The sequence below is a fragment of the Citrus clementina genome, unplaced genomic scaffold (assembly GCF_000493195.1).
Source record: "Citrus clementina cultivar Clemenules unplaced genomic scaffold, Citrus_clementina_v1.0 scaffold_3, whole genome shotgun sequence".
Taxonomy (NCBI): Eukaryota; Viridiplantae; Streptophyta; class Magnoliopsida; order Sapindales; family Rutaceae; genus Citrus; species Citrus x clementina.
In genome coordinates, this window is record NW_006262339.1 from 29264476 (window position 1) to 29282125 (window position 17650).

Here is a 17650-nt window from a genome sequence, read left to right on the forward strand (position 1 = left end):
GGATAAAACCAAACAACTCGGATGGTGACATCATTAGTCCACAAAAGACCATTAAAATGATTTGGAAACAACAGCTCAAATCAGCTTGCACTTGCTGTAAGTGAAGTCACTAAACAAAGAGGGTTCCGAAATTACCTTTGTCATACTGAAGTATAAATCTTACTTACAGTACATAAATGCATATCCAAAAACTACTATCCAGCTACATTTAGATGGAAAAATTGTAGGCATCCATTAAATGAGGATTGCTATGGGAAAATTATCATACAAAAAGCGTAAGAATCCTGCTACTTGGTTCTCTGACAAAACCAACTTCACAGCCTCAAGGAAAGAAGACTTTTCAACAATGTTTTAGCTCATCTCATTATCTCAACAGCATCTAAACATTCTTGCTCAAAGCAGAACAATTATACGACAGTATAACAATCTCTGGTCACTGTCAGCACTTGCTAGGATAGAGAGAACATAACCTACCCCACAACTATGGTCTCAAGAAGATCTCAGTTGCTACAACTTTTTCTCCCGACCAACAACAATTAGTAAGAGAGTCTGTACATCACGTATTTTTTACCCTAAGCTCCGCCGGCAAACATATCTCAGGTAACTGCAAAATCATCAATAACCCAAAAAAAAAAAATTTAAGGTAATGCAATCAGAAAATTCTGAATTATCACCAAAATCCCATTGGAAAATAATAAAATTATAAGTTTTACTGCTACCTTATATAACAATGGAGTGAATCATGCACCTGGAAATTCTCGCTTTCCGTCACTAAATGATCTGAGATGTTTGACAAGGTCATCTTTCAACGAATTAGGTATTTGTGAAAGAAAGGTTGACTTTGCATCTCTGATCAACAATTTCCTGCATTAAAAAAAGGCTCAACAGAGTTTCTAATTGGTGCAGGTAAAAGATTACAACAAGTGTCTCATAATAAATAAATAAAAGAAAGGACTAGATAGTAGATAAATCAAGGGACTGTATGTAAATTTAGCAAAAATACAAGTTCATAAATCTTATTACAAGTTCGAACTTAATGATTAGTTTAAAATATTTTATTTGGGTCAAAAGGGACATACTTTTTGCCTTCAATCTAAAGCCAGAATATTTTACTTGAAATGTTGCCGTTCAATAATTCTTCAATCTACAAGTACTACTATGGAATATTGCCTACTATCTTCTTTCTATTCTCAAAGTATCCAAGACCAAAAACCTAATATCTCCTCTTAAACATGATAGGACTTAGGGCTGACTTTTATTGATTAAATCAAAAGAAAACAAACAATCAATCCTGACCTACAATTCGAGAAGTAGGTCAATCTCTCCCAAAACTCCTAATGGTTCCTAATACCAGACAAAACTCAACATAAACCCTAAATGACTCCATAATATCTTATTTATACCTGAACCCTAATTAATAAAATCACTAAACTGTCCCCGCCCCTAAAATTACTAAATTGCCCCTGCCTCTTTATATTTGCGTCTAACATAAGTTTTCATTGGTCTAACAAAACATCAACCCCAATAGACTTCATCTCTACTCTATTTTTACTTGTCAACTATCTCTATTCCAAATCTTCCCATATGGGACAAGAGGCCATTGAGAATGGAAGGCAGAGAAAACTTAATGATATTCACCTAACTACTAACATACTTCAATGGAAGGCAGAGAAAACTTCATGACATTCACCTAACTGCTAACATACTACAATGAATTATCTTATGCTGGAATAGGAATAAAATTATAGAGCAATAAAAAATATAAGACAAGTAATATAGATAAATAAATAAGGAAAACAAATTGTAGTTCTACTTCGTTCATACCCACTTATAGGCAATCAGTATGATCTAAGGAAACTAAACTCACTGTTCATAAATGCACTGTCATTTTCTACTCTATTCAAATGCCCAATCACATCCTATAAATGTAGGGATATGACTGGTGGGCACCACTAGTCAGCAGTCAGAACACAAAGAAGACATTCAAGCTCATTCGGTACAACAAAAGGATGAATACAGAATATACATAAATGCAATTCCAGTATTAAGAAGATGCCAACATAAAACCAATTCAGAAAATAGAAAAGGGTATACTTTCCAGAATATTTTCTTCAACAACTCCCTTTCGCATTGGTTAAGGCAAAAAGGCATTTGTAGGTCCAATAAAAAGAAAGCTAAAATAATTCATTGAAGTTATTTGACACCGCCAAAATCTAATCTATGCTAAGGTGAAAGCTATTTGACACCGCCAAAATCAACATCGGAATGTAGAGGAATTGTTTTAATAATTGTTGAGATTTTGCAATTTATGACAATAACAACAGGTTAGAAAATCATTTTTCTCATTTAGCTCATCCATAACATCTATTCATAACCGAACCAGCATTGCAAAACGAAATCTCTCTGTAGAACCATGGTTTTCAACTTTTTGCGGTTAAAGATGATTACATATAACAAAATAAAAAAGAGTCATACCATGATTTAAAACCAATATTTCAAAATCATATTGAACTCATTGTTTGATTAAGTCTTAACCAATATTCGAAAGGTTTTTTGCCAAAAAAAAAAAAAAGAACTCACTGACATATCATTTGCTAGATATAAACATCTTAGATCATGAGTACCCAATTGCTAAGCTTATCAATAATTTTCCCATTAAACCAGTGAGCCTGGATGAAAACACTTTTCATCAAAACCAGAAGATGGGTTTCCAGAAAAGAAGAGAGGATTTGTGTCCATAAACTAGGTAAAAGCCATCAGCCAGATCTATAAACAAAATTGCAGCCAAAATGTCAATTACTATCATATCCAGACTACTCATCAACTATTTATATAATGAGAATTTAAAATCTACACAGCTAGGATAAAGTCAATTAATGTACTCAAAAATGTTAGTTGAATAAATATTGAAAGAAAAATTTTAAGCAGTTTAAAAGTCAAAACTTTGGGTTCATAATTTGCATAATATCATATGTTGAAAGCTTAACTGATTAGTTTGTATGAGAACTAATATCTTTGGTGAAACAGCATTCCAGCACAAAACTAGAATGCCCACAACGACATGAATTGAGTTTAAACTGAGCCACAGCAGGATGGGAAATATACGATGATACTCATGCCCATCTCAGCCGGACACAAAGCAAATAACCCAGTTTTCAGCCATAACATTCCAGCATGAAGAAATATCACAAGTTGGTATAAACAGAAAAAAGAAGAATAAGGCGGAACAGGAGCAACAAACACTCAATTACTACAGTTGCAGCAACAGGATCCCCAAGGCTTTAAGCACCTCCTTGTTGGCTCTAACTGTGTGACCCCCTCCCACAGGGATAAAACATATCAGCCTTTAGAATCAACCTATGTTGTAAGTATTGACTCAATAACCCCCTTAGACTATCCTTTTTGAATCTCAACACTGCTTCCCCACCAACCACCCCCCCCCCCCCCCCAAACAAAAAAAAGATTAGCCCCCTAGGTAGTAAAAGTTAACCTTTCTGGTCTAAAGAAATCTACAGAAGCCTTCTAATGGAAATTATCCCTTTGAACCTTATAACACAATAAAAATATCAAGAAAATGACTTACTTTAAATCAATATCTCCTGGAGTGATTCCCACCTCATGTGCACATTGCCTCTTTCTTGAACGCATATAACTGAGAACCTTTTCAGACCAACCACATGATTGCAAGACTGAAGAAGCCTCTTTCTTCAGACTGAAATTCCGGAACAAACAAACAAACAGAAGTATTAAAACCAGCGAGACAACAAACTGACTAACTTAAAACGTAAGTTATCTATGGATAATTATATCTCATGCTGAAGGAGAAACATCAGACCCCATAAACAAGAGATGCACGCATAAGAAAAAATGAAAAGCAATAATTTTATTAAGGAAATGGAAAAAGATCTTGGATTGGGTTCACAGGTAGCACTATAAGAGAACTAAATGAAATCCTAGTGTAATCAATATACAAATATTACCATTAAATCATTTCTAGACAGAGTAGCAAACATGTATTATCTTAGACAACAATTATCAAAACATGTGATCATATAAAACAATTTTTCCACAATAAGTGGACTTAGCGGGATTTCAAAATATATTTCTTTTGGGACAGAAATGATATTCGTCATGAACAATGGTTAAGCTGATCTCAAAACACCCACCCACTATATCTAGCCTTAAATACACTGAGATAAAAGTTTCACAAGATTCAAATCCCACAGTTCTTGTTAAAGAAAACAGAATCTGTATACCGATTAAAAACAGAAAAATTACAAGTGTGGACCAGATATTCACACAGGTGACGAAAACATACTCAAGCTAACCAATTCGTAATCCTAACTGGTAGGAATCACATCGCAAGAGGTGGTATGCATGTGACTGAGAGAATTGGAAGCAGAGAATTACGTGAACAGAAATCAACCAAGAGAAAACAAAATGCAGAATCAAGGATAACAGAAAGAAATGTAAACAGTATAAATTTACATTAACCAGAAAAGTGCAGAATAATTTAAATTTACATTAACCAGAAAAGTGCAGAATAATTTAAGTGACAGCACATACACTTCTTCCAGTTCTTGAAGCTTTGCAAGAGATTCAGAATCCTGCGCCAACAAAATGCAAGACTCCTGTGATTTTCTTTTGGACCCAGAGATGTCAGTGTCAAATTTAACACTACCATTAAGCAGTTTGGCAGGATCTGGCACTCTTCCAGCTGTTGTCCTGCTGCTCGTGCAATTACCTTCATGGGGATCTGGTTTTACTGGATTCAAACCAACACTTTGCGTATCCCCATTTTCACTTGTTGAAACTGATGCAAGGTCATTCCCTCTACCAACAAGATCAACTCTTTTACTCTTGTAAGAACCATTTGTGTTTATAAATGGATCTTTTCCACTTTTCTCCTTAGGAACTGAGTCTTTCACAACCCCATTCATTTTCACGCTCTGACTCTTATGAACATTGACCTTTCCATTACTAGTTGGAGGAACGCCCTTACAACCAGAGCTTCCAGAAATGCTGAATTTCAGACGTGGGTTAGAAGGCACTTTCTCAACCTTAGAGATGGTAGAGGGAGTCTTCCGAGACGATTGTTCAGCACTAGGCTTTGTAGCCACTGCTTTCAATGGAACAGTACCCTTCACACCTTTATAAGCCTCCTTTCCATTTTCGTGAGATTTAACACCGTTGGAAGCAAAAGTGCCATTGGCTGACACTGGTCTTTGGTTAGCACGAATGAAGAAGAGTATATATACCTTCTCTGACAGAACCTCTTGCAGAGTCGAGACAGAAACATATGAATCATTACAGCAATACCATCGGCCAATAGCATCCTGTACGCAAACAAAGAACCAATATCAACAAAATGATGAGACAGTTGTATTACTGAAACTCACTAATAAATAAAATGAGCAGTGCACGAAGTTTGACCTTGATATAGGCATAATAATGCCCAGAATCAGGAGAAAAGCCCGAATGCACAATGGTACCAAAAAGTTTATACTCTGGCTGAGGATCCTGCATTGAAAATAGATGGAGGAAATAACAATTCTATATGGAAAGGAAACAACTTATAATATGGTACAACGACAACAAAAGAGCACTTCCAATGGTTCCAACGCAGATGATTCATCTTCACAAGCAGGCAACAGAATTTCCATAAGTTAAAAGAAAGAGGGACAGAGAGCATCATATTAAAGATGAACAACTAGAAACTTGATTTGAAAAGAGAGTGAGTGAGAAAGCACAAACACTACAGACAAAATTACAGAAATGAGAAACAAACTCTGTACATAACCATCCACAGTCCATCTGATTTTGAAACTTGCTAAATACTTTGACATGTAAGCATCCTATCATTTCTTCATGCCTAATCAATCACTCAAAAATCTGTTGACCATCTCTATCTTAACTTCCCATACAAGTTGAAATTACCTGATAAATATGAGGCTAAGGAAGTAATAAATTTGTAGTCTACATAATATCTTACTTGAATTATCGAGCAAATTACTCACTTTACAGCTATGACTATAAAAGGATAAATGGACTTGCGCAGAAATCTATCATAACTCTATTAGACTGAACTTTCTATATGAGGCAGTACCATCTTAATCCAAAACTATATACATCTGGGTGTACACATCACTAAACTGTATTGCTGAAAATTCATTCAATTGTGTAGGCACTTATTTAATCAAACCTTTCATGACCACAGTATGACTAACTTCACAGTGTCAAGCTCAACTCACCTGGCTTGCTTTGCACATGAAGCTCGAAAGAACCAAAACTTCTTCAAAAGCAATGGCCTTATCAATTTTCCCACCAAATATTCCCTCAAATCTCTGCCAGAACAAAATAACCCATCACTCAAAATGAAAAAACAAGAATGTAAATCAGCAACTAAAATCATTAACAACTAATCCGCAGCTAAATATATGTATGCGCACCTTGAGCTGGATTACAAGTATATTTGGCGACTGCAGGATCGACATTTGCTTCCTTGCTGACACCAATTTCTTACAACTAAACAAGCATAAGTCTTTCATTCAAATGACACCAAAATAAAATAAAAATAAGTATTACAATGGAATTAGTGAACTTACTTATCACATTTGTACTTATTATTGCCATCCAAAACCTCAGGTTGAAAAAACTTTAGCATAGCTTCTTTAAGCGAACAACTATTCAAAATATCAAGACTAATATCCATAATCTCATCAACCTTATTCGACTCAGCACCACAAGCCAAACACTTAACCTGACTCTGCAACGCGCCTCCAAAGATCTCCTTAACTACAGAACTACCACCATTAATGGTCTCTCCACCTCCGCCGCCGCCGCTGCCTCCTTTCCTCCTCAGCTTCTTGAGCCGCAAACACGTGTTGTGGCAAGCATCAATCACGTACCGCAAGAACTCGTGCGCGTCCTCCTGACGTCCGCACTTAAAATGCTCGGCAAAAATCCTCAAACAGCTCTGGATCTTCGCCGGCGCATCAAGCGTGAGGTCCACGCTCAGCGACCGCACAATTCTCTTCTCCAGGATACAAAACGGACACTCGCGCTTTCTCTCCGCGTCCAAAGCCGAATCACCTGTGATAATCATATATTTTTCAAAAAATTAGGTCTAAAAAATTACAAAACAAAAAAAAATAAAAGAGAAATTAAATACCAAAAAGAAAATTAATCTAACTTGTAAGCTGTTTGCAGAGAGAGGAGTGTTGGAGCTTGAGGCAGAAATTGGCGAGGGGAGGAGTGTAGGTGAGGCACTGAAGGACGCTGTTGAGATAACAAGAGTTGCCGAGATTACGTAAGCCTAAAGGAGGGCCGCCGCGTTTGCGTTTCTCACTGAGTAGACTCGGCTGCCAACTCATTTGCAATTCGTGAGCAAGTCCCATCAACGGAGACGACCGAGGCTTGCCGCTTCAAATTCATCGGTGAGAAGAATATGATGAAGATGAAGAAGATCGCATCGCTCTCTCGAATTCTAACTAACTAACTCGAGATGAATTGGACTTGAATTTTAGGAAATTGATAATATTGATAAAAATAATAATAATAATAATAATAATGAATTTAATTCATTATTTCTAAAAGAGAAATCGGGGAAATTTTAATTCATTAGAGAGTGAAAAAGAAGAAGAAGAAGGAGGAGGAGGAGGAGGAGGAGGTAGCAAAGCAAACCCCCAATTCCCTTCTCTTGAATTTGAGAAGGTTCATTTTTTATTTTATTTTTGATTATTTCCCCCCTTTCCTTTCATCTACTGTCTGTTCGACTTATTTTTTTCCTTTTTTATTCAATTTTAATTTTTTAATTTTATAAAAATTTAAAATAATAATAATTAAAAAAAAAGAGATAAAACCATAAACAAATTAATGATAATTTATTTTAAATTGCTTTATAAAATAGTAATCGTAGTCTTGAGAGTTTGAGCATATGATATATGGGGTACTATACCTTACATGATTAAATGGTCAGAAACAAACTCTCATCATGTGATGGTATTTTTAGTCTAGGCTATAGAATACTGTACTCAAAGATAGTGTTGTCAAAGTCTTAATATAATTTTATTTTTAAAAAATATTTTCAAATACTTTGCTAAAATGGTAATTTTATCTTTTTAAACAAAATCACATTTTAGGATATCTTTGCGGAAAATGATTTGAAGGGCTGTATGGATAAAAGAAGACATACCTTTGTCATGTCTTAAATTTTTTTTAAACTTTTATTTTCTTATTTTAATATATGCATGTTTGGGTCGCAATTGATTTCTGTAAAGAAAGGTTTGAAATCATACAGTGAAAAACGCAAATCTTGTCCTAATTTTTATCAACAAACATAGATCATGCAAGACAAATTTCAAGAATTCTTAAGTGAGAATATTTTTTTTTAATTACATGAGATTAATGTTCAGATTACAACTCATATTATATGAAATTTACAACTGATATTTATAATTAGATAATTATTGGGACTAGTTTGTATTAATTTTTATATAACACTGCCTATATTTTTATCTTTTAATATTCGAGAAGTGTCCACTTCATGCACATTTTGAAAGGGAGAAAATTGTCTTCACTTAATTATATAATATAAGTAAGGAAGAAAATAAGCTCCTATATGCATCGCAGGGGCTCAAATCGCTGCCCTCACATTTGCGAGGGAATAACAATTTTGTCACATATAATTTCTTTTATCATTTAGGTCCCCTGATAAATTTTGTATATACCCCAAGGTTAATCGAAAAAGTACACTTTAATAATTTGTACATTAAGTTTTATTGAATGTCAATGTCAAAAGATCACATTTAGAGATGCAAAATTACCTACGAATTAGTAAACTCGTCCAAACCTGCCTATAAAAACTCACCTACTAAAGTAATTTTGTAGGTTGCGAGTGGGTTTAATGTTTCAAACTTAAACCTGTTGTGGGTTGCCGGTAAATTTAATATTGAGAAAAAATTCTTCAAATACTTGTGCAGATATCCACCAACCCGCATTATTTATTTTAATTATTTATGTTTTTAATTTTAATCATAAAAACCATATTTAAAAAATTCAATCGTAAAAGTTTATAATTTCTAAACCTAACCTATCTACCTACAACACACACACACACACACACAATAAGCTTTTAATAAGTAGAAATCTTATAATTTCAAGTTTAATATTATTGATATTTTATTTTAATTGATATATTTTTTGTTTTGTTTTAATGACTTGAACCTAATAATTGCTTACTAAAGTTAAGTTTTTATTTGCTTAATTATTGTTAACAATAGCTGTACAAAATTTACTTGCTAATATTGTTGACAATACCTGAATATCGATTAAAAGATGGAGCAAGACATTGATATTAGTGATAATAATTTGCCTACAATAAAAATATTTTATATTAGATTAATATATTTTATGTATTTGTTTTAATGTTGAAATTTTAAGTTGTTATTTACATGGATTTTGTAGATTATTGTTATAAATTTATATTTTAAATTATATAATTTAAGTTTTTATATATTGTTAAAGGTATTTTTCAATATTTGTGATTTTAAATAAAAAGACCCACAAAAAATCTACTATGAATTGTAAGTGCGTTTGGTAATTGTGTGTTGTAAGTGCATATGGTAATTATTAAAGCTCATGGTGGGCAGATTTATTTTTATTTTAAAAGAAAAAAGAAACTCACTACAGTCTGAGGTGGATTTAGTTAAATTTTTTGTGGGAACGGATTTCATAATGGCAAATCTGCAATCTGTTTCTGCATTCAACAAGGTCATTTTGACAATAAGCAAAATCCAAAATTTGCAAAGAGTCTAACCTAATTTCTGCTTACGAAAGACCAAGGTATAGCAGTAGTTAGGTAACCTTCCTAATTAAAATTAATTTATCTAATTAATTCTACCATTTTATAAAAACTAGCAATGAATTTTGCGGGCATTGTTGTATCCATTGTCAATTTCTTCATCAACCTCACAAGATAAAATTGGGATATATCCAACTTCCCTCTTTTTCATGTAATTTAAGCCGAGTGATTAACATATATTAGAGCCAATTAAAATCAGCTCCTTCCTCGGAGCTTTAACATCGATTCTGACTCGAATTTTACAACTGAGCTTCAACAGGCAAAAAAGGTTTGTAAACTGCAGTGCAGGCTTCCCAAAGTACATAGAATTCGAACTACAAAACTTGGTGTATTGTCATAGTCTTATATACCAACCATATGGTACTGAACATTTTAAAGAAAATTGCTAAAAGGGAAAATGAGAGTATGAAATACCTATCAATCTTTTCAGAAAAATAGCCTTCAACATCTGTTGCAAGTGTTTCTTTTCAGGGTGATACAGTGGTGGAGTTTTACATCTTTACACACCACTTTCTCATCTGCAGGAGTTGATTCAGCTCCAAACCGGCAATAATAAAAAAATACCATAATGAAGGAGCAGCCGCAACCATCAAGACAAATACACGTTATTACAAATTGATGCTTCACCGAAAGAGTTATCAAGAACTACAAACACGTCGATGTTTCCTACAATAAAGAAAGAACAGAATAAAAACGTAGAAATAAGAACAGTTCTACAGAAAGAGATAGCTAATATTTCAAAGAGAAGATCAGTTGCTAGAAATTATTACCTCAAACAAGTCTTCACAGATTACTGTTGGCTGAAAACTATCTTTCAGAAGTAGATGATGTAGTTGTTGCTGTCAGTTGTGTTTGTTGTGAGTCATCAGAAATAGCTCGAGAAGCTTCCTTTTTTAACTTGTGATTATTATAAGCAGCCACACCAGCAATAGCTGCATATGGAACAAATAAGAAAACAGATGAATAGAGAAAAACAGAAACATTTACCAAGATTTTAGAATTGCTTTTTCAGAAAGCAGCCCTTAACTTGCTCAACATTTTCTTTACATCTCATTCAAATAGTCCTGGTACAAAGGACACAAGTTTGGGTGCATCAGACTACCCAAAGCATAAGATTGCAACTCACAGACAGAAAACAACTCCACAGAAACCCCCCCAACACTCCTCCCCTAGGGCCAGCACCACACTCCTTTGGAGCTAATACTACAATTGTCAACTACTTAGCGTTATTACCCGGAACAAATAATTTTCAAGCATCTAACCAAAAATGAAATTTCAAAATATTCCAGATCTTAATGTTATAAACAATTTCAACAATAGAAAATGTACTTTGCAGGATCCAATCTGCAAAAAATTGGTCTAATGTTTAGACAATCTAAAGCATAGATGTACAGTTTTACCACACAAAAGAATTTCTGATCCAGGCAGCGGTGCATGGCGGATGCTACAAATATAACTAGCAAGGCCAACATCCTCACAAACAAGTCAACATGTCCCATTTTATTGTCTATCTCCAAGGTCTAATTTAAAAGTTGATAACTGTCCCCTCCCAAGATTGCATATGAATCCACCACAAAACCAGATCCCAAATTGTAAGCAGATGTTGACTATCATCTTAAATATTATATTCTCTACCATAGGAAAATTGATGCCTCTGCTGCTGGAGCCATCAAACAAAGATATGAAGGTTGCAATAAGATTAAAACTCATATACAGACTCGAAAACACAGATGTTCATGTACTTACCAATGCCATAGCCAAAAAGATTAATAATTGTCAGCTTTGTATCCGCAAAAAGAAGGGCAGAAAATAAGACAACCACCCAATCCTTAACCACTCCAGCAACACGGATAGTCAGAGCACTTGTATGTGAGATCACAAGGAAAACTGATAAGTTGAGAGCAAATGTGCAGAGGCAGTTCAGTGTTAGCATAAGCGGTGGAAAGTGCCATGTTTCCAGTGCATCCATCTTTGGTTTCTCCAGAAAGATCCACGGTATAAAGAGACAAAGAGCACTGCAAAATAAATTAATATATGGTTGCCACATGCATAAGTTTTCTGGATGCATAAGAAAACAAATATTTAACTAAGCGATGGCTTGAAGCTAAAGAAATTAATCAAATTATATAAATTGAAACATGCCTGCAGGGACTGACGTAATACATGACAGAAATAGGGTTTAATTTGAGACCCTTCCTCTTAACCAGAATCTCCATGAATATAAGTCTTAAAGCTTCACCAACGACGCCACCCATTTGGTAAACAACTCCAATCCAGTTTATATTTATTTCCCCGTAAGAAGCCACTACAACTCCAAAACTTATCACTGACATTATCAATAGCATTCTGCAGCTCATTACCTCAAGTCCAGCAGCTACTCCAAGAATGAAAACAGCTACTGGCACTGCAAATATCATTCAAGAAATTGGATGACAACGAAAATTCTCTAATTAGAATGCCTGGAAAATTTATGCTACCTAGAACTTCACAAAAAATTTAAGATCAGCATGAACATCCATGAGAGGAACAAGAAACAAGAACATTAACTATCATTCAATAAATTGGGGGACAACAAAATCTCTCGTTAGAGTGCATAGAAAAATTTATGCTACCTAGAACTTCACAAAAAATCTAAGATCATCATGAATATCCATGAGCTGAACAAGAAACAGGAATGGTAACTACTTACTGATTGCCTTCAACATTTGTGCAAATGCAACTGAAATATAGAGGTAGGCAGTGTTTCCGAGCCATAAGGTCATTGCAAACATTGCACCAATAGGGATAACTGATGTCGTGTATCTGCATATATAAAGTTTAATTAAAGTTAGGCCAGCTCTTCATCTTGATTGTTTTAATGTGAAATCAAACTAACATCTTCTGGGTTACCCTACATTCATACGCATTCAAATTTACAATTATATTTAAAATTCAATTTTATAGAACTAATACAGATCTGAATCAGTGGACACCACTAGGGAACATTATCTAACTTCATTTCCGGAAAGAATCTATGATCATATCTTCTAAGTTTCCAATACAACATTTGCAGCTGTTACCATAAAAAAAGACTCATAAATCAGCCATCAAGAGCTTTCAGTAACCACAACTTTGCAAATTCAAACATCATGCTTACATTTCCATTGTCATTCCGTCCTCAACCTTCATGACCTATTAGGAAAAACAAATAACATACATTCAAGAGTTGCACAAAATAGTTGACTACTAAAAACTCAGACACTGGCATAATATATAGCAAGCTAGATACCTTGAAAACCTTGGTGAGCAAAAAACATAATACAGAGGAAAACACCATGTGAAGCAGCGTCAATCCAAGAGGAAAAGGAAAGTTTATTTCCTTTGATGACAATACCCACTGCATTTTGGAAGAGGATGGGACCAATGCGGTCAAATTGTACATACACCCATAAAATATGTGAATATGCAGGAAAGAATCACTCAAAGTTAAACTCTAATAAGATGGACATCAACTAAATTGTAACAAAAAGGTCTTACTTATTTCAGGAGATAAAATATGTTAAATGAGACATCAGGGCTTTAAAAATGAGAAAAAAAAAAGATAGACCTTGCAGCTAATATTTTAAGCCTTGCAACCCATCAGTTCCAACTAAGAGCATTTGAAAACGCTTTCCCCCATTATTACATTTTTTGTGTAAGTAGCAAACTATCAAGAAACAAATGGTTCAAGACTTGTCAGTGATGGACCACAATATCACAAAATGTTATGCACTAAGACTTCCATTCAGTATTATTTCCTAGCAGCTGTAGCTTTTTAAGCCACACTTAATAGCCATAAAGTGTTTAGTAAACACTTGCAACAGAGGTTTAGAAGCTAACGCAATTTACCTTAACGGTTTATTGGTGAAAAAGCTATATAAGTCCGACTATTTAACCAAAATTATTAGTATTTACCAAATGTTATCAACTTCCGTTTCTCAGCAGCTAGAGCTTAAAATTCACAGCACTGCAATAACAAATGAAGCTTAAGGCTCTATTTAGTATTGAGATGCTATAGATTACAGTGTAATTATGAAATAAAAATTAATACTGCATAGTAAATATGACTTTTAAATAATAATTTTGATGAAAATAGTAAAAATATTAGAGGATTTTCATCGTACAAGTGGTGAGTCAAATCAACTTAACTTCCAAACCAGATCAGTTAGTTTTCATCGTACACTAAAAGTATTTATCAAACACTTTTAGTCCTGTAATTTTTAAGTTATAGCTGCCCGATCCTAATACCAAACAGGGCCTCAATCACAGTCAAACTAGCCAAATAAATTTCAGTGACTTGACCACTCTAACTAAAATATGGTTGCTCAACTAGAAAGGACAGTAGTACTAGAACAAAAATCAGTTTTCAATTTAGTCGAGAATCTAAGATGACATTAATAAAAGCAATCACAAACAAAATAATGACGAATATTATTGTTGGAAAAAAATCAATGAATTAACAGATAATGCAGGAATTGACCTTGTTGAAGAAGATCTGACCACTAGAGAGAGCGATGTAGAGGAGAATGTATGCGTAAGTTAACACTTGTTCTCTAAACATTCTTCTCTCCCGATCCGCCATTGCCGCTCCCGCTTCCGCTTCCGCTTTACTTAACTCTAATCCCTCGCAATTCTCTAATTAATTCTTCTGTCTTAATATATAATTATTTTTTTATTATTTTTTCTAATTTCAGCCCTCTGCTGTCTGCTCTTTAGTCTTTACACACTTTACTAGCTCGCTCTCGGTCTCACTGTTATCTTCGCTGTCTCGTCTAACTATTAAAATTTTAAATAAAAAATATGAACAGCCTTTTTAACTGAAATGCATAAGCCGCGTTCACTTTTCGGCCCACGGGCCACTCTGGATGTAAATGCCTTTGCACTTTGGGCCTATGAATAAGAGAGAAGAGAGAGGATCAAGAGAAATTAGTCAAGCTTTTGTAAGATCTGCCCAGGTGGTATGCTCAGTCGCTCCTACAGTACACCATCAATTTTTTAAAATATAAAATTTCATAGGCCCAACAAGTGTTGTCGTACCATTAGGACCCGAGGATTTCTTCGTTAATAGAACAGAGCGAAGTTAACGATGGTCAGATATATAAATGTTCCTAATTCAAGACTTGTTAAAGTTCGAAAAAGATATTAAATTATATATATATATATGATTTAATAGTTTTTTTGAATTTTAATAAAATTCAGAATTTTAGATCAAGTCAGTACTATATATATATAATTTTAAAAAAAGGAATATTAAAATATCAGTTTGCATACATCTATACTTTTTTTTTTTTTGAAGAGAAAGTAAAGCTTTCTAATTAAACAAACTTTGACAGTAACAACATGATTTAAACTGGAAAGTCCTCCAGCCAAACTACAAGGCTTTTAAAATCTAAGGTTATTTTTGCCAATGAGGGAGCTACTACATTACAGTTTTTAGGAATGAATTGAATTGATGCTCTGCTCTGGTTCTTTAGACATGCTTGTATCTCTTCCACTGCCCAGCAAATTTCTGCCATGCTGCTCTTCCTTTGCAGTGATAGCTCCACCACTTCTAAAGAATCTGACTCTATAATGATTGGATCACATTTTACTTGGCAGGCAACTTGAATTCCAAACAACACAGCTTCCGCTTCCATACAAACCACATCTCCTCTAAATCCAGTGCTCTGAACTGTTGCGCCAAAATTTTCCCGCTTGAATCTCTAATCACTACACCTAGCCCAGCCTTCGAATTTGCCATTTGAATTGTTGCATCCACGTTCACTTTATACCAACCAATTGGAGGGGGATTCCACACCTGTTGATTATTGTTGTGCTGACTTGGAACAACTTGGACATTTGGACACTTAATGTTAACATATATGTTCTCATAATATTGATTTTGATGATAACAAACAAGATTAAGAATGATTAATCTTTTAAGCTCAAATTATTGAAAAATATATTTTAAATAAATCATTATTTTTACATTACAAATGTTTTATATTTAATGGAAAAATGATTTTATGAAATTGATTATTTTTATTCTTTTTAAATAAATCATTATTTTCACATTATAAATTTTTCATATTTAATGGAAAAATAATTTTATGAAATTGGTTGTTTTTCAAAGTTTATGGTTTAATTGAAAGAATTTTGAAAACTTTGAAATAAACAAGTATTGCTTGAAATTTTGGTGAAGGACTTATTTGAAAAGTGTCATAGCATTTTTGGCTATATCATAATTTCAAAAAGTTTTGGGATAAACAAAGCATTACTTATAAATTCTGAAATTGGACCTATTTGTAAAGTTTCATAACTTTTTAAGTCGTAGTATAGTTTTATAAAGCTTTGGGGGTAAACTGTAATTTCAGAAAATAGTGCACTGTGCAGGTTACTGTAGCAAGCGGCTTACCGGTTATAAAAACTGAAAAACCGGATTCGGGGCAGAATACATCCAGAACGAAAATGGCTTACCGGATTTGGAATCCGGTAAGCCGGATAGGCAAAATTCAAAATTTTGCCTTAACGGTAACATAAATCCGGCCTACCAGATTCCATAAACGGCAAACCGGATACGCCCAGAATGTGCATAATGGCTAGTAACGGCTAGTTTTTGAGTTCAAACTATATAAACTCAAAACTAATTCATTTTTGGAAATCCAAGCAAGCAAGAACAAGTGCACACAACAGAGCTTCAACTTCGTGAATCATCATTCATTATATCATCTTTGTTCTTCAATTTGTATATCCACTCTTAAAGAGAGATTGATTGTTGTATTTTTCATTTCACATCAAATTGTGAGAGTACAAGTATGAGAAACACTTGGGGTGAAGAGATTGGAGATATAATCTCTTGTTGTAAAGGTTCATTGACACCTTGAAGTCAATTGTAATCGTTTGAAGCCTTGGAAAGGCTTGGATAGTGAAATCCTCAAGCCCGGTGTGCTTAGAGGCGTGGACGTAGGCGGGGATTGCCGAACCACGTAAAAATCCTTGAGTTTGCTTTCTCTTCCCTTGCTATTTAATTATTGTACTTTGATTGAACTTATTGCTTTCAATTTTTATTAAGACATTAGATTGCTTGTTGTGTGGATTTTGCTAGGATAATTTTTAAAATTCCAATTCACCCCCCCTCTTGGGTTGCACACTTATATTTCACTTAATTCTCAAGTACGACTCTACAGTTGCTGCAGCCCGGGCTGCTGTTATTTGGGGATCTTCTTGCTTACCTTCATTTACCACTCTATTTCTTGCATACCAGATAGCCCAACAAGTTGCAATTATCAGCCCCCAATCATCTTTTTTCCTCTTCCCGGCTAATTCTTGAAGAACACACAACATATCCTGATGAGCCAATATCTTTATATCCTCATAAAATTCTGTCAACTTCCACACCTTCCTAGCAGCTCTGCATCCCACCAATGCATGAAAGACATCTTCCCTGTTACTATGGCATCTCCGACAAACAGAATCCATCACCACTTTTTTCTTCCAGAGGTTATCTATGGTTGGCAACAAGTTATGGGCAGCTCGCCACATAAAAAACTTAATTTTTTCAGGGATCTCATTAGCCCAAATAACTTCCCACTTTGATTTGGTGGCATCTGAACAACTTGGGGTGTTTGGATATTTGAGCTTGACTGCTAACTGATAACCACTTTTCACTGAATAAGCACCATGCTTATCATAACTCCAGATCATTGTTGTGCAAATTTTAATGTACTCGCAAGCGCACGAATCTATTATAGTATAGATCAATGGTGACGAGTGTCGATCCCACGAGGAGGT

The 17650-nt window shown here is 34.4% G+C and overlaps 3 protein-coding genes across 6 annotated transcripts; all 3 read right to left on the reverse strand.

Moving 5' to 3' along the window:
* Positions 1-57: 57 nt before the first annotated feature.
* On the reverse strand, positions 58-7776 carry LOC18046006 (ubiquitin carboxyl-terminal hydrolase 25). Of its 2 annotated transcripts, none has more exons than XM_006442166.2 (9): positions 7193-7776; positions 6606-7092; positions 6450-6525; positions 6252-6344; positions 5434-5520; positions 4567-5336; positions 3584-3712; positions 749-864; positions 58-604 (listed from the first exon to the last, which is right to left on the reverse strand). In XM_006442166.2, exons 1-9 carry the CDS (start codon positions 7395-7397, stop codon positions 597-599), a joined length of 1971 nt encoding a protein of 656 aa, XP_006442229.2. In that variant the 5' UTR covers positions 7398-7776; the 3' UTR covers positions 58-596. The 2 variants fall into 2 exon arrangements, with proteins under 2 accessions (XP_006442229.2, XP_006442231.1); XM_006442168.2 differs by having other exon boundaries at positions 720-864; positions 7193-7775.
* A 2224-nt stretch (positions 7777-10000) lies between these two features.
* LOC18046007 (probable sugar phosphate/phosphate translocator At3g14410) lies at positions 10001-14639 on the reverse strand. Of its 3 annotated transcripts, XM_006442169.2 has the most exons (8): positions 14361-14639; positions 13131-13238; positions 12999-13033; positions 12552-12664; positions 12005-12266; positions 11609-11877; positions 10633-10794; positions 10002-10528 (listed from the first exon to the last, which is right to left on the reverse strand). In XM_006442169.2, the coding sequence occupies exons 1-7, from the start codon at positions 14460-14462 to the stop codon at positions 10670-10672; spliced, it is 1014 nt and encodes a 337-aa protein (XP_006442232.1). In that variant the 5' UTR covers positions 14463-14639; the 3' UTR covers positions 10002-10528; positions 10633-10669. The 3 variants fall into 3 exon arrangements, with proteins under 3 accessions (XP_024045731.1, XP_006442232.1, XP_024045732.1); XM_024189963.1 differs by lacking the exon at positions 13131-13238 and having other exon boundaries at positions 10001-10528; XM_024189964.1 differs by lacking the exons at positions 12999-13033; positions 13131-13238 and having other exon boundaries at positions 14361-14445.
* A 2378-nt stretch (positions 14640-17017) lies between these two features.
* On the reverse strand, positions 17018-17563 carry LOC112099828. Its single transcript, XM_024187316.1, has one exon. The coding sequence runs from the start codon at positions 17561-17563 to the stop codon at positions 17018-17020; it is 546 nt and encodes a 181-aa protein (XP_024043084.1).
* Positions 17564-17650: the final 87 nt, after the last annotated feature.